The sequence below is a fragment of the Montipora capricornis genome, chromosome 2 (genome assembly GCF_036669925.1).
Source record: "Montipora capricornis isolate CH-2021 chromosome 2, ASM3666992v2, whole genome shotgun sequence".
In the NCBI taxonomy this organism is placed as follows: Eukaryota; Metazoa; Cnidaria; class Anthozoa; order Scleractinia; family Acroporidae; genus Montipora; species Montipora capricornis.
This window is the reverse complement of record NC_090884.1, coordinates 13,708,890-13,732,002: the sequence shown is the minus strand read 5'-3', so window position 1 is coordinate 13,732,002 and position 23,113 is coordinate 13,708,890. Positions and strand designations below refer to the sequence as shown.

Below are 23,113 nucleotides of genomic sequence, written 5' to 3'. Positions count from 1 at the left end.
TCTGCGAGGGCACCGAAAGAAAACGTTTGAAAAATTCTGAAAGACAAAGAAATATCATAACTAATTCTTGCTGCCCGGCGGGTCTGAAACACAGGTTACAATCCACAGGTCACTCTCGTTGCAGGTCATTGTTTTACGTTTTGGAAAGTAACCAAAACCCTCACTTTAATGATTTGGCTGACCCTAGGCCTAAGGTTACTTTCAAAAATGTGACCTGTGTTTTAAGATCTATGACGCGACGGCAACGAAAACGTCCCAAATTTTGCATATTTAATGACAAAACAATAGTTTTGCACGCTGTGCACGTGCATTTTTCATTTTTGTACCTTTCTTTCACGTTTTCGGCAAATCTACGACGTGAAATGACCAATTCTCAAGTTTTACGGAGAACGTGAACAAAAGGCAGCGAATTTGAGTTTTCTGTCGTAGATTCAATACCGCACCCCCTAATTCAGTTCCTGGGGAGTTACACTAGTTTTTAGAAGTTAGACAAGCCGACATAACGACGAAAAAGATTAATAAACCTGAACTTGCAATTTTGAATGACGTTTTCGTTACCGTCGCGTCGCAGATCTTAAAGTCCCTAATGTAGCTACAGACGCGACAATGATTCCCTCCTTCATGCAGTGCCCGCACTCCGATGTGGCACGTTGATTTTAAACTTATTTCCTGACGAACGATTAAAGCCAGCCCTTAAAGTGGTGAAGCGTACACCCTCAGGAGACAAAGAAGTATTCGTGGAAGTATTCAGAAGTATATGTAAGAATATAGAATTTGTAGCCGGGAAAATGGACGGAGCTTACTATATTTCGATCATTTCGGGGCGTCAGTATGAACATGGTAGAGATGTCCGCCTACAATAAGAGACAAGGTGATGGTGCTTTCTTTGGAATTATATCCTGTATTTCTAAGAAATTTGACGGAAGACTTAAAACAAACAAATAATGAATAATCAAATAGTGTGGGAAGTGGAACGTTTGGCCTCTTGTAAACCCACTCTCATTTTGTTGTTCAATGAAAGTGACTCCAGCAAGTCTACACTAAGGCTCTAATTAAAGGGATACTCTACACCTCATAGCAACGTTTGCTCAAAAGGTAGTTTTAACATCATAATTACGGAAAAAAGATAAAATACATGAAAACAAAAACTAGAAAAGTCTTAAAATCGCCGAGAAACGACGAAAATATCCCCTACTGGAGCACTGGAAGTGAAAACGACATTTCTGAAAACATGTGATTGATGATGTGAAGAAGAACCTTTCTCGAGTGTGTTGTTCACTTCACTGTAAAACTGAGGATTCGATCGCGAAAATTGTGTTATCTTGTGTTCTTGTTCCGATGATAGTAGTGACAAAGGTGCCGATAGACCTTCATTTACCGATTGTGAAGGAGCACAGCCTTACTTAATATTTGAGCCGTACGACAGTGATGGAAGCTCGGTTACGAACCATTCTCAGTCAATGATTCTGAAATAGGACAATACGAGCGACTACAAATACACTTGCGAGCGATCAATTTGCAATTTGTAGCGAATGTTGTATTCCAAACCGAGGACGTACGGAGTTATTGTTGATTGTGTCGGTGGACTAAAACCAGAAATAAAGCTTTCTTGTAACGGAAAAGATGTATTTATCTCAGTTTTAAATGTATGTTTGAAGATGTGCGCCATCGGAACAAACATAAACCGATTGAGACCGATTAACAGTCGAAGTCGTCAAGTCAAGTCAGTACGTGTCGAAGAGTGCATCTGTTACCCGAAAGTAACCGTGTATTGTTGCCAAAAACAACGAAGCGGTCGAACAAGAAGAACCCACCGGGTTTCAATGCTGTCTGCTTGAACTGCTGGGTACTGCAGACAGCTTGGTACCAGTACAAACAGCAGTACCATAACTCCTATGATGGCCCAGAAAATAAGCGAAACTGTCACATAGCTTATAGGCATCCGGCAAGGTGGTGCTGGGGTATTTTGGGACGAGAGGTTAGGTTAGACTTGTCCTTCGATCTTGTGCGGTTTGCTGTATTCGAGCACACTTCCATCCCCCAGGCATTGAAGAGAACTTTTCTTTTGAAGGATTTCGCTTTGCTTTGTTTTTTATCAACATAACCCTTAAAGATGCTATGTTGAATTTAGAGTATTCACAGTTATCTTGCATTCAAACATTCATCATCATTGTAAAGTTGTTACCTCGTTACATGCGTGGGTTAATTCCAAAATGTAATAAATAAAATGATAACGTCTAATGTGTATTTGCCCTGGTTTACAAAGTGTGTCATACGAAATGTTCCGCGCAGAGAGCGAATTAAATCAGTCAATCGGCGAGAAAGGTATCACTTTTTTAAAATCGTGATTTTATTGTGCTGACTGCACTAGGCTAGTCAGGGCAATTATAGTCTGGCGACAATGAACGGGGAGAAAATATACTTACTGCAGGTGCATTTGACTAAAGCCTTTTTGACCGAGTGCTCTCCTTTGTTGACTCTTTCAGAACCATCGTTAAGTGCGGCGTTTTCTCGATTGCTGTTCTCGTTTAAGTGCAGGATCGCTATCTGCAACTTTAAACAATAACTTATTACCGGTGTCGTCGTCACCGTCTCTTGTTGAGTTTTAGTTTGAGGAAGACCAATTTTAAAGATTGTTGGAAAGGCATTGGCTTTAATTGAATTTTTCATCTTCAAACTTAAAGACTCAGCGATATCAATCTTAGCAATTTTCAGTGAAATGAGCACTACAAAGTCTACTTGAATTCGTATGATAATGAAAGTCAGCCGTGTTTTTTTGACATTTGTCCACATTCTGGCATAGATCGTCAGGCCATCATGAAGACTCACTCCGTTCTTACGGGTTTTAGAACCTCCACCAGCTATACTTCGATGTAGCATGGCTACCATGACAGATGTTTTCACTAAAGAGCGAAGAGAAGAGAAAATTTCGAATCGAGGAATTACGAAAGCGCAATCACCCTCTCTCAGTTAGAGAATATACGGGAAGAGGTTTGCCAGGTTCTCCTTTCTACGTCATTTCTGCTTTTCAGCCACGGGCTTCGTTTCAAATCTCTGACAAGAAGCTTTGTTATCCCTAAAGCCAACCGCTTTAAAATGGGTGCTTTGACTTAAAGTGCCTGTAACCCCAAAATATTTTTTTCGCTAAAATGAATCTTTGCACCTGTTCGAAACGCATTTTTCTAACAAATGCTGCCTTTTTATAGGCTTTAAAACTTGCGAAAAACCAAGCATCTACTGTTCACGACCCAGTCAGAAGGGGAGTGGGTCTATTTATGATTTGACGTCACAAGCTGATCAGTTTACATTGCATTAACTCTTTGTAAACATGCATGCAAAGTAGATTGTGACGTCAAATCAGGAATAAGTTTGGAATGAAGTAAATTACCGCCCAGGAGTCGCTTGAAATCAAGATTTTAAATGCTCCTTGAAACACGGAAGAGCGTGTGTACGCAGAATGCCCTAGACGTAGAAATACTTCCTTCCCGCTCTTTCAAGTTTCACTTCGGTTTCACGTATTTTTTTTTTTAATAGTAGTTGCTGAATCACGTATCTCCTCTTGGTAAAGTATATCAAATTCCATATTTCGTGTCTTTGGAAACTCACGGGAGATGGATGTTTATAACTCCGGTCTCACGGAAAACCTGAAAACTGGAAGAGCACGTGAACAAAACCGAGTGCTGGTATACCGTTAAAAACGTGGTCAATTTTCACTGCCAACGTTTCATTGGTTAAAAGTGTCACACGACCTGACAAACCGTTAACGTTTTAAAAGTAAAACTTTACGTAAAATTCGTCACGCTTCAAGGATGCACGCAAATGCTAGTAATGTTTTTGTGATTCGCTTTTCTCAAAATGTTATCGGGTGGAAATTGAAGTGCAAACACAAGGCCAGCAGGCATGGAACGGTCGAGACTTTAAAAATCATCGTATCAACGATTGAACATTTATCAGGAAAGGGACCAAGGAAATACTATCAGCGATGTTATCCAGTTGCTTTAACAAACATGCGGGGCGATCGTTCCAGGAAGTGAGGACGTAAGGAAGTCACTACAGCACTGAAGCAAAGTAAAATTTCCGCAAATACTACACTTAATCTCAATTGCATTGTCTAAAAGCCGACGCTCTTATCTTTCTGGCCCCAGCTGTTCAAACGATGGATAGCCATAAGCCATAAGTCACAGCGAAACCAATTGCGTTATCCAATGGATAGTGATTTATCCGGTGTATATCCACCTTTTGAAGAAGTGGGGCCTGTTACGATTCATGCAGTTAAGTGGACAATTTCAGCAATTCTCTCTTGTAGACAACTGAAAAATCCAGGCGGGTTCAACGTGATTCGAACCCAGGACCTCTTCGATGTCGGTGCAGTGCTCTAGCACCGGCATCAAAGAGGTCATGGGTTCGAATCTCTATTTTTCAGGACCCCCCCAGTTGTTCAAAAGGCAACCAAGTCTCTTCTTCAATTGAAGGATTGTTCTTAATTATCAATTTCTTCCAAGTGAAGTATTATCGTTTATTTTGGACACTGAAAGCTTGATAGGGATCATAGGAAATGAACATATTTTTTTTAAAATCTGGAATCGCAGGACTCGAACCTTCGTACACATATTTAATTAACCCGAGAAGGAAACGACCGACGGAAATACGTCTGCGTTCGCAGGCTATTCCAGGGGGGGGAGGAAGGGAAAAAAGAGAACTTATATGCATTAGTGCGGGCAAAGATATGTCTGAACTTATGAGGGTGGTTGGAGCGATTGCTTCCATAAGCGAGTCTGATTGTGCACGGCTTCATACATTATGGTAGCGGCACTTAGATACCGACGGATTTCGTGAGTGTCCCAGCCAAGCGAATGCTGCAAAGAAGTTACACTGGAAAAATATGAATAACCTGCGGTATTCTGCGGGTTTTCCAGTCCAAATCAGTTTTTCCCCCTCACTAAATGTCGGTTTATCATGTACCATTTAGCTTTACATAACTTCTAAAACTTGTGTTTGTCACGGCCGTGGGCGATTCTAAAAAGGTCTCCAACCAGAACGAATACTGCTAGTCGCAGCAACAATGCGACGGAAAAATCGACTCGTAGTACAAGAAACGGTGAAAACAACACAAAGCCACTTAATTTGTCTCTCCTGAATTCCTTTATTGACCACATTTTATGACAAATATAGGCATCTAGCCTTATCTCTTTCTTAAGTTAGTTTTAATTATAGCATGCAAAAGTGGTGGATATTGTCTTTATACTGCTTCCTCTTCATGACTGTTACAACGTCACAAAACACTTACTGCTTTGTCATGCATTTCTATGTACTAAATACAATATGAGCGACCGTATTGTATCGGATATACAATGTCGAGCCGAAGGCGAGAAATTTTATATCCGATATATACAATACGGGCGCGAATATTGTATTGTGCTTATGAAATGTCAGCATTTAAGTGTTAATGTACACTAGGTTTTTTTGTGATTCAAGACATTTTAACCGTGAAAATTGAAAGAAACATTTATGTAAATAAAGACAAAGCTGTATTAGAAATACAGATATTGATTATTATTATACATCAGACTCACTGAAAAATCTGATTGGTCGAGATCATTCAATCAATTCACAATAGCTTGTGAACTTGACATGATAAATGTAATATCTGCTGCAGATATTACATTTATCATGTCAAGTTCAACGTCTGCCTGCTAACTAAGCCCCTTGGAGTGTTCTCCTCAGAAACAAAATGGCTGAACGCCTCGCTTCTGTTTCTGAGGAGGAATTATGTGAAAAATGTATAAAAAAACAATTATTGAATTCGGTTTTCGCATGATATCATGAATTATCAAAACCTCGTGTCTGTGTTATCTGCCTCAGCAGATGAAAATGAAACACAGTACGTGATACTAGTTAAATATTGGTAATACCGAATATGCCTAAAGATGAAATTTCCTGGATAGCAACGTACGTAGTGTAATTCGACCTGTGAACCACTGATGTTGACAAACACTGATTGGCACTCCAATATATTAACACAAATACGAAAAAGCAGTGATGCACACCTGAAAGAAGCCAGAGAAATGCCTTTGAATTTGTCGATGTAAATTTCCCAAAAGTTACAAAGAAATATATCTCTGCAACTAATGGTTTACGCGCTAAAGATAAGTGAACTGTGATACTAATCCAGACTTCCATCGCTTGCACTTAAAGGTATCATTGAAAATGGTAGACAAACTTATCTACTGGTACGAGTAACATAGCTCTTGGCTCCTTAATTAACGGTCATTAAAATTCATCTTCGCTGTTCCTGATTCGTTCCTTGGCGAGGTAAGAAAACTTTTCGAGCACCTGATCGATGGATTTCTCTCCGTGAACTTTGTTGTCACGCGTCCGAACGTTCACAGTCTTGGAATTTTCTTCCTTTTCGCCAACAACTGCAAGGAAATAAAATGGCTACTGAGGAATCTCGACAAGTGAAAAGGAAAGGTGATGTTACGCAACACAAAGTTGAAGCATAATTTCATAATAGACTATAAGCAGCAAATACAATTTTTCATGTACAATTGTAGCTAAAGCCGCTGTTACACGTTTAAATTTTTAGCTGAGACTTTTGTGCAACGCCACTGCGAAACAAGTTTCAGCACGCGTTGCACCGTGTAAAATGCTCGGTTTCGTAAAACTCTACTGAACTTTCGTTACGAAACAAATTTCACGAAAATTACCTTTGTAGAACTACTTCTGCAACAATCGCAGTGGTGATAAAAACAAGAGTTTCACCGTGTAACACCGTAAAATTGGCCTCTCTCGGCACCAAGGCCATGGAGTAGCATCAACTTGTTTTGCAGGAATCTGGTAACACCAGTTCGTTCCCCAACAAGTTTCGACCTTTTGTGTTACACTGTGCAACGCCTGCTGAAACTTGCTTCGCAGCGCCGTTGCACACAAGTTTCAGGTAAAAGTTTCACCGTGTAACAGCGGCTTAAGACATTCGGGAAACTTCCCCCATCCCCCACGCTAAGGGGAGTGGGGCGGGCACAAACTTCGTAAGGGCGTAGATATGGGTGGAAAAAAAGAGGTATTACCAAAAATTAAGTTAAAAAGGGTGTGGCCCCTAACGTTACGGCAAGGATTGCAGTCTTCCGTCCCAATTTCGGTGTATAAGTTATACTATAAATCCACCTCAATCGAACTTAAAGATGACGATCTTAAGGCAATGAAGGCCTAGTACGTGTTCCTGATACTCAATCTCAAGGACTAATCTCAGAGCTGAAACCTATTTCCCGTGATTGTACCCGATTATAAGTATTGCCATTAAGGCACTGAGCTGCCGCACAAACTTGCCTTTTCTTTTTGGAGTCCACCGTCTTATAAACTTTTAGCTAAAGAGCGTCAAATTTCAAAGAAACTTTCATGGTGTCAAGAGAGGGACCAGATGCTTTTTTACCCCAATCATAACTACACTGCCCAGTTCACATCACTCAAGCTGCTTACCGAAGATAAAGTTGTACTGCGCAAGCTGTGCGTTTCTGATTTTCTTGTTGAGCGTGGTCCCATGATCCAAGTCCACATCAGTCATGTACCCTGCATTCCACACTATTTCCTTTACCTACAAAGATCCAAAGTAAAAATGAACTCTTACTGACATAACACATGGGAGAATCCAGCCTGAAATTCAGCCGCCGCTTTCGGTCGGTTAGTCACATGGGAAGAAAGACGCTTGAAAGGACCTGTCGTCAAGTGAAGTCACCAGTCAAATGTGAAGGATATATGCTAATCCACAATACATGTGGTCACATCAATGGCTACGCTGATGCTAATATGTGCAAATGATTTGAAAGGCAACCAATCAGAATTACTATCTGGGTTCTGATAGTGACGTCGCTGGACAGCAATTACAGTTCGTTCTCTTAGATGCCTTTTTCCATCAGCTATTTCATAAACAGGAGAGGTGGCTGGGGAGAATCAGCCCGTGTACGTAAATTTGAAACTAAGCAACAAAATAAACAAAACTCTTATTTGAAAATAGATAGATAGATGCTTGTTTACTTTACTTAATTGCAGCATTGACTGAATTGCTGGGTAGGCCAACAATAAGATACGATTACACAATATGTTAATATTTGACAGTAACAAAATCATTTAGTCTATTAGTCCGGTCAAGTACGGGTCTCGGATTGCGGGGACGAAGAGAATATTCACATTTATGGTACGTGGGGGAGGGGATAACATCCATGAGGGGAGGATGTTGCTGCGCATTTAAAATGACCCTCTTGACAGGCAGCAACTCGCCTGGCTTTAAGTGTGTCTAGGCTTGCCATGGCCATGGAATCAGCGTACTCTGTCTTGCCGAAAATTATCCTGAGGGCTTTCCTTTGTATGGATTCTAAAAGATCTTGTAGATATGACGGTAGCGCCGCCCAAACGGGAGAAGCATACTCGATGATTGATCTCACTAAGCTACAATAAACTAAATCGTCACAGTTCAATCCAGCCTTAAGGGAGCGCAAGGCATATAGCCGTTTCAGGGCCTAATTATGTACGTGGTCGCAATGTTCATTCCAAGTTTGATCTTGCGAAATAATCACCCCTAATAACTTCGAAAATATGGCGAAAATGGCGAAAATATGTCCGCTTCACACTGCCGCGAAAGCAATAAGCTGTCCGCGCGGATTATCTTACGCTCGATATTTAGAAATAGGACCTCCAGATGGGAGGGATTACGTTTGTGCCTAATCATCCAACGAGTAAGAGGAATTGTTGCTGTCAAGTACTAATAATAATAGCTTCTTGTTGGTTTCAATCATCGGAAATTAAGGAAGCACGAATGTTACTTCCTGGTTTAATTTCGGAGGTTTGTAGCCTTTCATAGCCTTAAAATAACCTTTAAATGATTTTTAGTAATGTTCTATCGTAGTTTTCTTTTATAGTGAAAGAAATCAATTACAGAAAAAGGTCAAATTAATAATAACTTCGTCTACCAAGGTACTTTTCCTTCTCTGTGTATGCATTTGAATTCTGTATTTTCATGAAATCTCTTTTTTGCTACGTCTCCCGTCTGATCTTATGATTTGGCTGACACGTGAGCAGAAACATGTGCCTTATCAGGAGTTCATCAAGGAGAGCCTTTATCTCTCATATTTGGCCTCGCAGTCAACCCTTTCCGGAGTAGATTTATTTATAGAACCCCTCCCTTGGGAGATTTAGCACGCCCACTGTTGTAAAAGCCAATCAAAACAGAGCTATCTCAGCGACAAGGGAAATCTGAAATGAAATATTTGCAACAAATGCCATTCTTCTCCTTAAGCTTATCTAACATAGCTTATTTCCGGAAGAAAAACAACAATCACAACAATCTTGAGTAATTCTCCACGATACTAATCGAGACCGGGGAAGGGAACTCTAGCGAAAGTAGCCCTCGTTACTTAGCATCCTGTCCATCCAAGTTCACTCCTCAAGTAGCCGCAACAGTAAAAATTACCACAACCTAAAACGACCCTAATAGTTTGTATTGTTGTAAATAGGTAGCCTGTGGCGTTTTAACTCTAAGGGTGTTTTTTGTAATGTTGAGCATACATCAGATTAACTGTAATTCTAAACAACAGTGCAAGTGACAGGCGGACAAGATAAGACACTTAAGTACCCCAAGCAGGAAAGCCACCCTTTCTTTCCAGCCGAGAAATACCCAATGTTGTCCGCCTAATATTTATTATTTTGCCACAAAGAAATACTTTATGAACCAAACTTGTTCGGTAGCGTACATACTTTGTTAGCGTATTCTTCGTACTTTGGCGACACGGGAATAACAATGGCTTGACTCGGTGACAACCAAAAGGGCCTACAAGGCAACGCATAAAGGCAGCTCATATATTGCAATAAAGAATAAATAAAAAGGAAAGAAAGAACTAAATAAATAACAACTGCCTCGTAGACAAAATCCAATTACAACACAACGAAAGTAAAGGGCACGTTCTGATTGATCAATTAACTATTTAATATTTCCCATGAGTGAATGGTAATGACGAAAAGACTGACGCATGCGCCAGGAAAAACTGCTTTTTCCTCAAACTGCAATAATGACCAACCAGCCTAAAGCCGAAAATGCTGAAACTTCTTCACATCTTCATGAAAATAAAAGACTTTATGCGGTTGATGGGTATTTAAGAGCGGAGGGGTTGGGGCAGTGGTAAGATCTCTGCCTTCCAACCCTAAGGTCCCGGGTTCCATTCCCGGTTCTGCCGAGACTGGAATATTTGGAGACCTTCTTTCCCCGCTAAAGTTCACTCAGCTTTCCAACCTTCCGAGGTCGGTAAAATGAGTACCAGCATGCATGGACTGCTTAGAAGCGGCTGCTATTTGCGCCTGTATATGCTTCCAGTCCGCTGGGGGTAAATTGATCATTGTAAAGCGCCTTTGAGACGTTGTGATAAGGGCGCTATATAAATGCACCACTTTTTTTTTTTCACTTTTATTTGCATTAGCAACCTGCAAAGCGATTTGCAAAACTAAATGAAAGCCAGCTCGACGAGTTAATGAGCGAGAGGCATTCAAACCGGAAGACAAAGGAAGTCACAAACTGTTACAAGATGTTTTGGTTATTTAACAATTATTCTACACGGGTGCGCTGGATATAAAGTGATAGACAACCAACGAGGCGCGTAGCGCCGAGTTGGTTATAATCATATTATATCCAGCAAGCCCGTGTAGAATAATTGCTTTATTAAAATCTCCAAGATTAACAACTCTTCCATGTTGATTTCTGTTTAGGTCAATTCCGGTCCAAAACGGCCTTTGTCGACCATTTTTTCTCAGAGCTGCAAAAATGTTTTCAGCTCGCTTTTTTGCTTGACCATATTAGGTACAGCAGGTATATGAACTGATAGCCTGTGTCCGACGAGCCAATGAAAATGCTGGAAATCTGATATCCGTAGTTCAGTTTTTAATAATAGCGAATAGTAAACGATGCAGCGTGTACTACCGAGTTTTAGTTGCACTTGGGAGGTTTGCTAAAAGCCTAACGCCGCGCCGAGTACGACTCTGGAGTTCTTTCGTTCTTAGCAACCTTCTGAGTCCAGTTATAACCGATAGTACACTCTGAACCATTTGTTGATTTGTCAATTGATCAACAAGTTAGAACCATTAGAAAGAACTGTATTTTATCAACCAATTCTCCCCGTAGACAGTAGACACCTTACGTAACCCTTTTCCTGTAACTTCACTTTGAGTTTCGCCACCCAGGAGGTGAGAGCCACACAAAACAGCAACACTCCAATTGATATTGTGACAGATCACAACAGCGGGAACTCCTTAAGTTGTGTTTTGTTTTTCAGCACCGCGCAGACTTCATGAACAAGGGCTGCAAGACGGGGCCTACAGTTTATAGTCCTTATCCGGGAAGACTTGAAACTCTAACCATTTGCGGATGTAATTACAAAGGCACCACTTTCTCCTCAGTTAAAGACAACGAGTTTGATCCGACCCATGACCTACAACATGAGGTCCGCTGGTCCACCAACTGAGCCCACCGGTCGGCCGCTACATTGTGTTTACTAAGTCCAATAAGTAATTATTTTTTCGAACCAAATACGGTAACCTGTTAGAAGTCACCCTTCCAGTTCTGGCCACAAAACATGAGCACATAACTGAGACAGAAGAAAAACGCGTAAAAAATCTTGGTTTTTGTGACTTAATTCTTATCCCATAAGGTTCCACGCGGAAATACCGAGAAAGATAAGTTTCCTCTAAGTAAATTCAAGTCGCCAGAAGGTGTTGGAGCCCCAAAGGCAGAAAAACAGTCCTTTAACAATCATCACGAGACAATCCTGCCATATGCTCAATGCGCTAGCAAATAAAACTGTCGAAATCGATGCTACAACAAGTTGCAAAATTAATGGAGACACTTCACCTCGTTGGGGCGTTATTAATTTACCTATCATCTCTCACGCTGCATGTCACACTTCTCCCTCCCCTAGGCAAAGCTAGTGTGTTACTTCAAACGGCGATTCAAATATTTTGAATGATTTACGAGCTAAAACAAGTAACATGTGTTATCATGGATCTCGCAAAGTAAGCTATTTCAATACCAGCGGTATTTCTGTAAATGATGCGCCCGATGCGCCCCCAATTTTTACAAAAGTAGCACCGCTGGTAATGAAGTCGCGTAGAAATGCACATTTTTCAAAAGGTGTTTGTTTAGGCCGTTTATTGTAATTTATGCTTATCTTGTACCTTTCCTTATTTGCATGCTATTTAACTAGTCTTTTGATAATGAAGTCATGATTACCCCGAAACGTCGAGCAGCAATAAATCTTTCCTTGTTTTTTATATGCCTTTGCTTCAGCAAATCTCTACTGATCAAATAATTAGACTTGATCCACATTTTTTGGCAGCAAAGCAATCGCTTATGTTCGTTAACCTGAATCGTTTATTTATTTATTCACTTTTTTTTTTCAGAAATGAACTCGCCAAGGTGGAAGTTTTAGTCGACCGTATTGATCGCAATTTCGAACCCTGTCTGCTGGGATTTAATGCCATCCTGACCTGGAATTTGCATTTACCACACCAGTGGATAACCAGTGAAAGAAAACACTATGTTGAAGATATTTTTTAGCCAGGAAAAGCCAAGACAACCTGGAGCTTGACAACGAGCACACTTCAGTAGTCCCTTCTTAGCATCTAAAATCAACTTACCACTTTCCACCAAAATTTTCTGTCAAAATAGCGATCATTCTTTCGACGGAGCCTAGAATGGCTCGGTGGATTATGACTGGCCTTTTTTTCTCATCACCTTCGCCACTATAACACAACGTAAACACGGCCATCATTAGTTTGTTTCTTCAAAAACACTAACCATGCTACATGAAAGCGAGTAGGTATGGGGCAGCACTTGAGAACATCAGTGCAAGATGGGTTTCCTGTCGCATTTTGCCCCTGCTCCAAGAGTTTTTGACGAAAGAGGGAAGTGATCCTCGCAGTTATCTTGACAATTTGAAAAAATGTCTGTTAAAGTCACCTGAAAAATTCAGGTGGAATAGCTTATCTTGTGAAGTCCACCAGATGTCAAAATCTAACTTCAAAAATAATGTTAACGATATCCTCTTCCAAAGACTGCTAAAATACTGTATGATTACTACATTGATGTTTCGATAATATTGGCAAATTTTGACTCCTCAGTTTAGTATGTCATGTAGTTAGTCATTTATTAAGTCTCTTTCAATGTCAACATTTTTGTTGACAATACGATGGAACATAGTCAAACGGGAGCTGAGAGCTAGCCCATTTCAAGTCCTCTGAGAGTATAATTCTTAAGTGTGAATGGTGGTGGTACCTATCCAATGCATGACCATTGAGAGTAAATGGTGTGACAACATTCTTCTTTGTAGAAAAGCAAATTGTGCGACATTTTTCTGGGTTAAATGACATTTGCCAGTCCTTTTCCCACTTAGATAAAGCATTAATGCCATCCTGAAGTATTTGACCATCCGTATGACTAGCTATATTGCGATTCAGCTTTGTGCTGTCCCGTGGATGAAAAGAAAAACATTTACAACAAACAGCGAAAGAGAACAGGGTGCTAACCTGACGTAATTCAAGTTGAATCTCTCTGGAAGCTGGAAATCCAATTGGATGGTAGCACACTGATGATACCTGCGCAAAGCATCTTGAATCTGAATATCAATCTGACAGAGGAATAAAAAAATACGATAATGACGTACAATGTAAATATGAAACATCCCTTTGGAAGAGGCGCAAAGTTGTTGCAGTGGAGAGAGCACCTATCAATGTGGCCTATGTAACCTCGAGACGTAAAGGAAATGAACATTACGATTATTTTTATCATCAACAGCTCATAGCAAATAGAGTGTTCATTTTGATGTCACGGCAGCTATGTTATTTATAAAACAACTTTATTTAAGTGTCAATGGATTTAACACAAGAGTACTTATTGGGGACACTAAGGAAATTAACTCAAATCAAATCAAATATTGCATGGCTTTTAAAGGTTGTTGAAGAAAAAAAGGTTATTGAAAAAATGGTTGTTGAAGAAAAAAAGCAGGATGCTATTAATAGTTGCCACATTGTGTCAATGTTCTCCCTTTGAAAAGTCCTTTGGAAACTCAATAAATAACTTCTTCTACAGTGGATTATAACAAGAGTCAACTAACACTGCACTGAAATAAATATTATATAGAAACAAGGTGTCAACACTCGAGTCATTCAGTATCAAGATTCTTATAAAAGTCGTTCGAAAGACAACAACAACTTTTCGTTCCTCTATGAGCAAGTTATTTACCAGTTCAAAATCAAGCTTTCCCTTGACAAGGTGCCGGTCGGTGAACACCGTGAAGTTAATGCACATCTTTCTGACTTAAATATATAATCATTACAACAACTCGTGTTAAAAGAAATCCCGTTTTTTGTTGCACACTGTGATACACTGCATTAGCGATTACTAAAAACAACGGGAAAATTTGGTTTTGATTTTCTCAGGAACGTGCTTGACTGGGGAATTAAAGCAATTCTGTCTTATGACCACCTTTAATGTGTAGGCTTGTAAATGGAGACAATTTGACTTTACAACCTAACCTAAGAGGGGCATGCATTCCATCGATACCATCAGGAAAAAGTCTGTACCTTTGGTCCATAAAAGGCTCCATCTCCTGGGTTTAAAACCCATGGCAATCCAAATTCATTCAACGACTTTTCCAGTTCCTGGAACAAGAAAAAACGAAATTGCAATAACAAGACTTTTCAACATGTCATAAAGAAGCAAAGATCAAAGATGAATTCAGGAAAGCCTTTGCAGAAGAATTTTTGTTTACATGCTTTAGATTTAAGCATTTACAGTTTGATAATCAGCAAGTAGCTGGAAAAAAGCCAATAAAACAATAACTTCTTTGTTTTGAGTTTTTAAATTCAAATTCAACAAAGATAACCTTGTACATCATATTCAAATTTTCAGAGACAACTAATTTACAGTGTATTTAGAGCTGATTTCAAAGAGGATTGATTTGAAATCAGGCAAAAGTTGTAAACAAAGATTCCCATATTGAGTGAAAAAGAGTTTAAAAAATGAGCTGAAACAAGGTCACAGACGGTGAGATTTTGCTACATACAGTGAATTTTAAGACACAGTGCATGAGTCAGGGGGGCTGGGTGGTACCACCCGGGGGACTAAGGACGGCATACATTTTTTGAATGCTCTTTACCGATAGTAAAAGAATTTGTGTGATAGTATATGCCAAAGTGTCATCTTCTATCATTTAAGGGGGTAGGGGTGGGTACAGTTTTGGCACTATCACGTGATCTTAGTTTTTTGTAAACCTCTATGTGCCTGTTTGTTTTGGGTGTGGGGATTTATGTTCAGCGAGAGGTGAATAGATGTGATTCTTCTTCCTTTCTGTTATCATCGGCTCAGCACTGTATGCATAAAACAGTTTTTCTGTGCAACGATTGCCTCATATCAGTTACAGAATGGACTTGTTTTCAGGTAAGCTCGATTTTTTCTGAAGAAACTGCGAAAATGCATAACTAACCATTCAGACTTTTTAATTGTGAAAGGAAAAGATCAAGGTTAGATTGCTTATCGAAATATTTCGCAATTTGTGACTTCTTTTTCTTCTCTATCACACATGCAAGTTCCAATATGGAGGCCACTAACTGAATTCAAGAACTGTCGCCTTTTTCAGCTCTAAATCTGTTAGACCGTATCTATAATGTAAGAAGTCTTGTGGTTTTTTATACTTACAATGTAAAAAAAAACTTACTTCAGATGACACTGTCGTGGGTAAAAATCGTTTTTGTATCATTCATAAAAAAGATAAGCCTGTGAGTGACACCTAACCATTTAACTACACCCCAAAGCTATGACTCTTGGCTAAGTCTTATTGAAGCAGCTACAGTGCAAAAGCACAGATCACAAGGAGGTGGTGCTGCCTGTTTGCTACCACCAAAGTTGAAGGAGTATCTTCGCCGTATATCGAGATAAGATCACCATGTCTCAGCTTAGAAGAGTGCTCGAGTTATTTGCTCAGTCAAGAGGATTGCAGAAGCTTTTGAATCTACGAAAAAAAGCAAATGAGAAGAAAAATCGAAGCAGAATTTGGTGTCGGCTTAGATATTTTTCCCAGTGATAATGGAAAATTGCTGTTTTGGCCAAGTAGCCTAAGCCTTAGGGAGACGATAAAAGAAAAGCTTGCTTTGGAAAAGGAGCTCTAAAGCTATAAGCTAGCAACCTCAGACATAAATATTATAAGTGAGTGTTCAGCTCACATCCAAAGATCCATCATGGATATGAAGTACATGTATAAAAACACCCGGGACAATTCGTCCAGCTAACACTTTACCCGCGACAAGTTCCCTGTTCCAGAATACCTTGTCAGATTCTTTTATGGAGTTTTACACGGTGACTGTACAGCATCTGATCATGCAGTCTACATGACTAGAAATGTTGCTCAACTCCTTCGGCCAAGATCTCATTTACGCTACAACATGTGGCCAGAACAAACTGCTTAAACATTTTCTGTTGTCGTATGAGGTGAAAACGCTAACTGAAAATGTAAAGTTAATTCAAACCCTGAATAGTCTAGGACATTGTGCATCATACTCTCAGCTTGAGTAAAACAATACAGCTTTGCACATGCAGACGATGGCATCAAACTTAAATCAAAGATTAGTTCTGCCAGCGAGTATTCAACATTTTGCGTTTACCAACCTGGCGTGGGATAACATCGACAGGTTCTTTTGGGCGTGCGGTTAGAAGAGACGTAACTGATTAATTAGAGTGTAATGGAAAGTGCTAGTTTTCTACCCCATATGAACTATGTGAGCGTTAGCCCTACTAATGGAAATGGGCCCACACAAGGACAGAGAAAAACTCTGACCAGGGTGGGAATTGCACCCACGACCTTCCGGTTAGATTACCGCTGCTTTTCCGACTGAGGTACAAGGTTAGAAGAGACACTACTTGAAGCCCTAATTGAGAGCTGGGCCAATCCATTTGAAGGAAGCCAAGACCTCGTCGGCATATCAACAGCCAAGGTAGCTCCTGAAGAGGAGTCATATGATTTCATTAACGCCTTTGACATTGGAGAACAAGAATTTCAGCAATTCAAGGAGGAAAGGCTTGAAAGCTCCCCACCACAAGAAGAAGTTTCGTGATCCTATGATACTCAAAGCTGACATATATCTTTTTGAGACTGAGAATGATAATTGCCGGACAAACTCCGGACCCGCTGTAATTGGCCACAGCTGTTGCGGTGTCCCTGCCAATGTTCTTCTGTATACGTAATTGTTTAGTTTGTTTATTTGGCGAAGCTAATAAAATAAAAATAAAAATAGATTAAAGTTGAAGAGTTGCTGAAACACAGTCTGGGTCCTGTGCCTTGGTCACTTGCGACAGCTGAGTCAGGTTTCCCTCCTAAGACTAACAAGGCAGCATCTTCAAAAGAATGTCCAGTTGGCAGACAGGCCTCCAAATAACTCAGCAACAGTTATTGACAGGATGGTCCTTGTACAGAAAGTGAGTGTAAGAAAGTACCCACTCAAGCGCAGCATCCTCCTTAATGATAATAATCGTACACAAAATCTCAGAGAGCAACAGGATTGACGTCATATCTTCGCCACCTCCGAAGAGAATTCTATAAAGATTCTCAAGAGAAGCATGCGAGGGGAAGTGCCTGGAGTGAACGTAGTGAATACCCACACGCCCCACAGCAGTGGAGACAGTTTCTGATCCAGCTAAAGGACAAAACTAGCTTAATTTGTTTTCCAGTCTAGGAATGGCAAACTTAGCAGTATGTCCAGAGAGTTCGGCAGAGTGGAAAGAAGCTGGATGTCATACTCGAGGAAAAATGCTGGAAAATTTCAGGAGAGGGCACCTAGCAAGTGCCTGAATTATGCAGCTGCCAAGAGAAGGATGACACTCGCTTCACGGGAAGGTTATGATTCAGTTGGGGTTAGTTTGGAATATATGGATGTGCTTACGAATGCAGTCTTTGCAAGGTGGCAATTTGTGTGATTCAATCTCTCCATTCTTTGTACAGAAGAGATTATTAATAAGATCATTCACGTCACTTGCACTCTCCTTTCCAGCTTATGCGATGAAACGTCACTTGCACTCTCCTTTCCAGCTTATGCGATGAAATAATAAGAATACAAAGTTGACTAGCATTTGTGCATTTGGATACCTCTTAAGTGAAAATGAAAAAACTCTTCCATAAAGAAACTGAATTCATACTTAAAAGCAAATATTGTGCTTAAGGATGTGGGAAAGTATCTTATCATGGACTGATGCAAAGTATTTTTATAAAATACAAGACAACCTTTTTGTTAAGAGCATTTCATCTTCGTAGGAGTACATGTCAAGAATACAATCCAGCTAAATAGTAAAATTTGGGTGCCAAAGGAACCTGAGGGACTGGGTACTAGTTAAAAAGTTGAAATTATTTCGCTGGCACAATGGGTTTGCGAACTAAAGAAAGTAACTGGCGGGAAAAATGTAAAAAAGAAACACAATATAGTATGACATTGATTAAGAGAGAAATAAAAAGAAACAATGCTGTGTTTGACCGTTTTTTTATCACTTGACTAGTCAAAATTGTGTACTATTCAAATATTTCTTCATATCTGTATAGTGCTTTGCCCTATTTTCGCATATTAAAGTGAATGAATTATGCTGGATATGATATACATGTATATTAGTCTCACATTAGAAAATACCCCAAGGGGGAAAGGTTGAGGTAAGTTGTCCATTTCCCCCTGAAAATTACACAATTGGAAATCCTATCACGTAAAAATGTAAACAAGGGATGTTGACCTCATCACCCTGGGCATCAGCCTTTGTCCCCTCGAGTGGTACCAATGGGCCAAATTTTAAGTCCTGGCTCATGCACTGACATAATGTACATTATGCGTAACAATGTACGGTAGGCCTCTAAGCTGTCTTACCGCCTCAGCACTGTTCCATAGCTCCAGTCCGCCCAAGTACTTGTCAGGCCTGGTAGACAGGTAAAGTTTGAAAGAAAAGCCAAACCTGCCATAGACAAATCTCAGGAAATCCAAGCAGCCTTTGATTTCGTCTCCAATCTGGAATAAAGTAGACACTAATATTATTTAAAAGATACATGTAATTTATGATTTGCACTGCACAAGCCAGACATCATAAAGTTATAGGATGTCTTTAATGCATAAATGACAAATCTTGCTCATACATAGCAAAATAAATATAGCAATGATGCAAGACTGGACAATCAATAGACTGGCCCCACATACAAGGTTACTTTATTGTCATTTTCACAGGCAATAGGCAGGTTTTAGCCTCAAGACTTTATGGCTTTCAACATATTGTATCTCCAGTTTGTTATAAACTTCATTTAAGAAATAAAATGAAACATTTCCTCCAATTTTTCACATTGGAAAAACCTTTGAAAAAAAATCACAATGGTGGCTCTGGCACACTGTTTCCGTTAAATTCAGTCTAAATCCATAAACTGACTTGAGCCTCTAACAACTTGGGGCACAGTTGTGGACCATCTTAAACATGCATCTACATAAAGGACACCATTAGAACAAAAAGTATTCTAAAGCTACAATCACCACCACAAGAAGCAGTTAAGAACCTGATCAGGGCGGCAAAATATGTGAGCATCATCCTGCTGGAACCTCCTGACACGAGTCAAACCAGTCAGAGTACCTGACAACTCATTACGATGAAGAACACCAAAGTCTGCCATTCGCAGAGGAAGTTCACGCCACGAACGAGGACGGTGATCAAACATAACACTTGAAAGGAAAAGAGACACTATAAGTGATCAACATATACCATCTCCCTCGAAACAGGAATGCAATACACCATGCACATGTGATAACCCAACAAGAAGTAGATAACATACTCCCACACAATGAAAAATAATACACACTAAAAATAATCACCAAGATCTATTTAACTTGACTCATTTTTCAGCACACAGTGCTTTCAATAGGACCCGGCTCCCACTGGAGCTCCGGCAGATGCTCACTTGCAAATTACCAGTTACATGTATATTTCTTGTGAAAAAATAAAACTGAAGTAAAGGAATAATTTTTACCAACTCATTTCAATTAATTGGCTGGTCGAAATTTTTATTGGAAAGCCAATAACGATGAACACTTTTAAAACACAACTTGGGTGTTGATATTCTCTCTTCTTCCAATTTCAAAAGGTTTCAGGGGGAGCATGCCCCCAGACCTCCCTAAGGGAAAGAGCTTTTTGGTCCCAGCTTCCACTGGGTGCAAACATTACTTAACCACATGTTAGAAATCTAATTGAAAGCACTGAGCACATAAGAGCATCAGCAGCCTGGCTCCGAGAAATTTTGCTCCAGCTCCTGTTCATTTCCAAACTGATTTAATCCTAATTCAAAAGTCCCAGAGTAAATTTTTGCGATGGTCATTAGTTTCACTATTCAAATGAATTCATGAAAACACTTTTTTTTCAAAACTTGCATTCAGCATCACTTGGGAATGAGGTTGAAGCAAATTTAAAAAATTCACAGAACAGTATACAGTTCTTGCACTCGTAACCCCTACCAGTGTCCTGGACAGTTCATAGGCTTCAAAGCATATTTCTCCTTCTCCACTTCAAAAGAAAACATATTTTCCTGAAGGAAAAGGAGAACCACCCAAATTGCATCAATACAGCATAAGAGAAACACTGAGTAGGTTTTCAAGGGTAAGTCAATTTAGCTTCCCCTGTGATGCTAGTTTTTTTTAAGATATAATAAACAATTTATGATCCAACAATATTACTATTCTTACTGAGTAATGTTGCCAATGCCCTGACGTTTCCCACAGTTTTGTGCTGTAAATGTTTGGTGACACCACTTCCTGGAATCCTCGCTTCCTATACTCTTCCTGATTGAAAACAAGGCAAAAAAAAAGTTCAATATGTTGAAATGCAATAACTCAATCAAAGCCACATTAGATGTGAAAATAATAATATCAGGGGTTTCAATAAAAGCCAGTTACCAGTCATTTTCTGCCACCTATAGGACCTCTTACCACTATCAGTTTAGCCAATGAACACACCCTCATTTGTGTTCCCAGTGCAATCACAGCCGCCTATTTCACCATTGCCAGCCGCTAATGGATTAAGTTATTGAATCCCCTGATAATATCATCATTGACAAATTTGATTAACACAAGACCACTTTGAAAAAATTGGCACATGTTTTCACTTTTATTTTGCTATGTACAACATTATACAGTAAGTGAAGTCAACGATGAGAGTGAAAAGTTTGAAATGAAAATGACAAATTAAGAGATGTTCACAATAGTTAACAACTATTCATCGAAGTGGAGGTGGCTAAAGGTGGATATTTACCAAGGAAGATAACTGAAAAGACGTACAGTATGCTGTTACAATGATGACCATGTGCATTTATTGTATAGTGATTATTTTGTTGAATTCCTACTGATGAACATGTATGTACTATGAAAGTTGTGCTAAATGTAAATGTAGGCTGTGGAGGGAGCTAAGACAAAATTTAATCATTGGCAAAAAAAAATACATGACTTGTATGAGAAACAAAAAGCAACTTAAGTACCCTTCCCTTTGGCCTACGAATTGTGACAATTTACTGGGAAAGTTACAATTTATGAGCAATTATTTTTAGATCTCAGAATTTGGAGCAACCAGTACAGAAAAGAAACACAGAAAAACCTGTCTGTATTTTTCCCATTCAGTCCTTAGTTGTAAAAAAGTAACCCAACCTTGAGAAAGTTGATGAGTGTGTTGTATATGTGAGCACCTTTGGGCAAAAAGAAACAACTTCCAGGGCTCAACTCATGAAAGAAGAAGAGTTCATGATCCTGAGGAAACAGAAAAGAAACTAAAATTAATGGAAGACTTTGTAGTTTAGTTTACATGGGGTATTATTTTTATGATACTCATGACAGTACACTGTAGGCCTTTCAAGGGAAATGTTTGTGAAAATTTGCTGATATTTTGTTTTTTCAGACAAAATTTCCATTTTTATTTCACTTATTCAAAAATTTGCCTATTCAATTCTTCTTTGTCCTGAGTGAAATTTTGCTTGTTTCAACAAAAACTTGCCTATCCTACTGTACGAGCAAATTTCCTCCAAAACCAGAAAAACAAAAATATATATTCTGAGCAGATGGTAGTATACCCTCCCCAGTTTCCTGTGGTCTCTTTGGGCAGCCTCCTCCTGAAATTTCTTCCACTCTTTCATCTGAAATAAAATACAAAATTGAGGCAAAAAAAAATTTAAAGAGGTATGTGGCACCGCCTGGCAATAAAAAGATTATTGTTACAGTGTCCAGCTTAGACTACCAACTTGATAAAAGTCGCTATCAAAAATAACATCATACATAGATTAAGCCAAGACTAAAGCCGAGCTCCTGGGTTGTTTATTCTTAAAAACAGTTAACCTGGCTTGAGCCTGCAATCCAATCAAAACCCAGTACCTGGTCAGTGGTCAACTTTATCACATTATTTCAAGTGCAATTAAGAATAAATAAGCATGAGTAAATTTGAAAAAAAGAATTATTATTCCAAATTGCACAAGAAAAATCATGTGATTACTTATTAATAACATAATGAAAGAATTTGAGATGGTTAAGCAGAAGAAACGAACGCACGTCACGCAATCTGGGAAAGATTGTGCCATAAATTGCGCCATCTAGGGTGCGCACTTGATTTGAAAACAAAACATTTGATTGGTTCTGACCAAACCCTATTGTTTATTAGCCAATCATAATCCAGAATTTCAACGTGTAATTTGCACTGATGTACACTGTATTATGCTGTGTTACACTTGAACTGCACTGCTCTCAGCCAATCAGAATCCAGTAATTTTTCATGTGTATTATTAAGTGACTAATAGTGGTCTTACGAGCCTCACTTGAACTCCAGTGTGATTACATTTACGTTGTTTGCTTGCCTTGTCATCAACAAACTTGAAATTTGATGATTTCCTATTGTTGTTTTAACCAAAACAGCTAAGAAACGCACTGAAATGTGAGCTGCACATGTGGCATGATTATTTCCCTCTCTAACCAATAATATTCTTCCTTTTTGCCATTTGTAATTGCCATCGCCATTGCTTAAACTCTCTATTAATTTATGTAA

General features: G+C 39.3%; 1 protein-coding gene across 1 annotated transcript in view; it reads right to left on the bottom strand.

The window, feature by feature from the left end:
* Positions 1-5,123: 5,123 nt before the first annotated feature.
* LOC138038921 (threonine--tRNA ligase 1, cytoplasmic-like) overlaps positions 5,124-23,113 on the bottom strand; it is an 18,522-nt gene continuing 532 nt past the window's right edge. Inside the window, exons 3-14 of the mRNA XM_068885016.1 lie at positions 22,152-22,214; positions 21,733-21,831; positions 20,779-20,874; positions 20,551-20,621; positions 19,602-19,764; positions 18,931-19,068; positions 14,617-14,694; positions 13,561-13,661; positions 12,673-12,777; positions 9,748-9,820; positions 7,477-7,591; positions 5,124-6,419 (exon numbers count right to left, since the gene is read on the bottom strand). Coding sequence (XP_068741117.1) covers positions 6,271-6,419; positions 7,477-7,591; positions 9,748-9,820; positions 12,673-12,777; positions 13,561-13,661; positions 14,617-14,694; positions 18,931-19,068; positions 19,602-19,764; positions 20,551-20,621; positions 20,779-20,874; positions 21,733-21,831; positions 22,152-22,214 — 1,251 coding nt within the window. The 3' untranslated portion in view covers positions 5,124-6,270. The remainder of the gene's footprint in view (positions 6,420-7,476; positions 7,592-9,747; positions 9,821-12,672; positions 12,778-13,560; positions 13,662-14,616; positions 14,695-18,930; positions 19,069-19,601; positions 19,765-20,550; positions 20,622-20,778; positions 20,875-21,732; positions 21,832-22,151; positions 22,215-23,113) is intronic.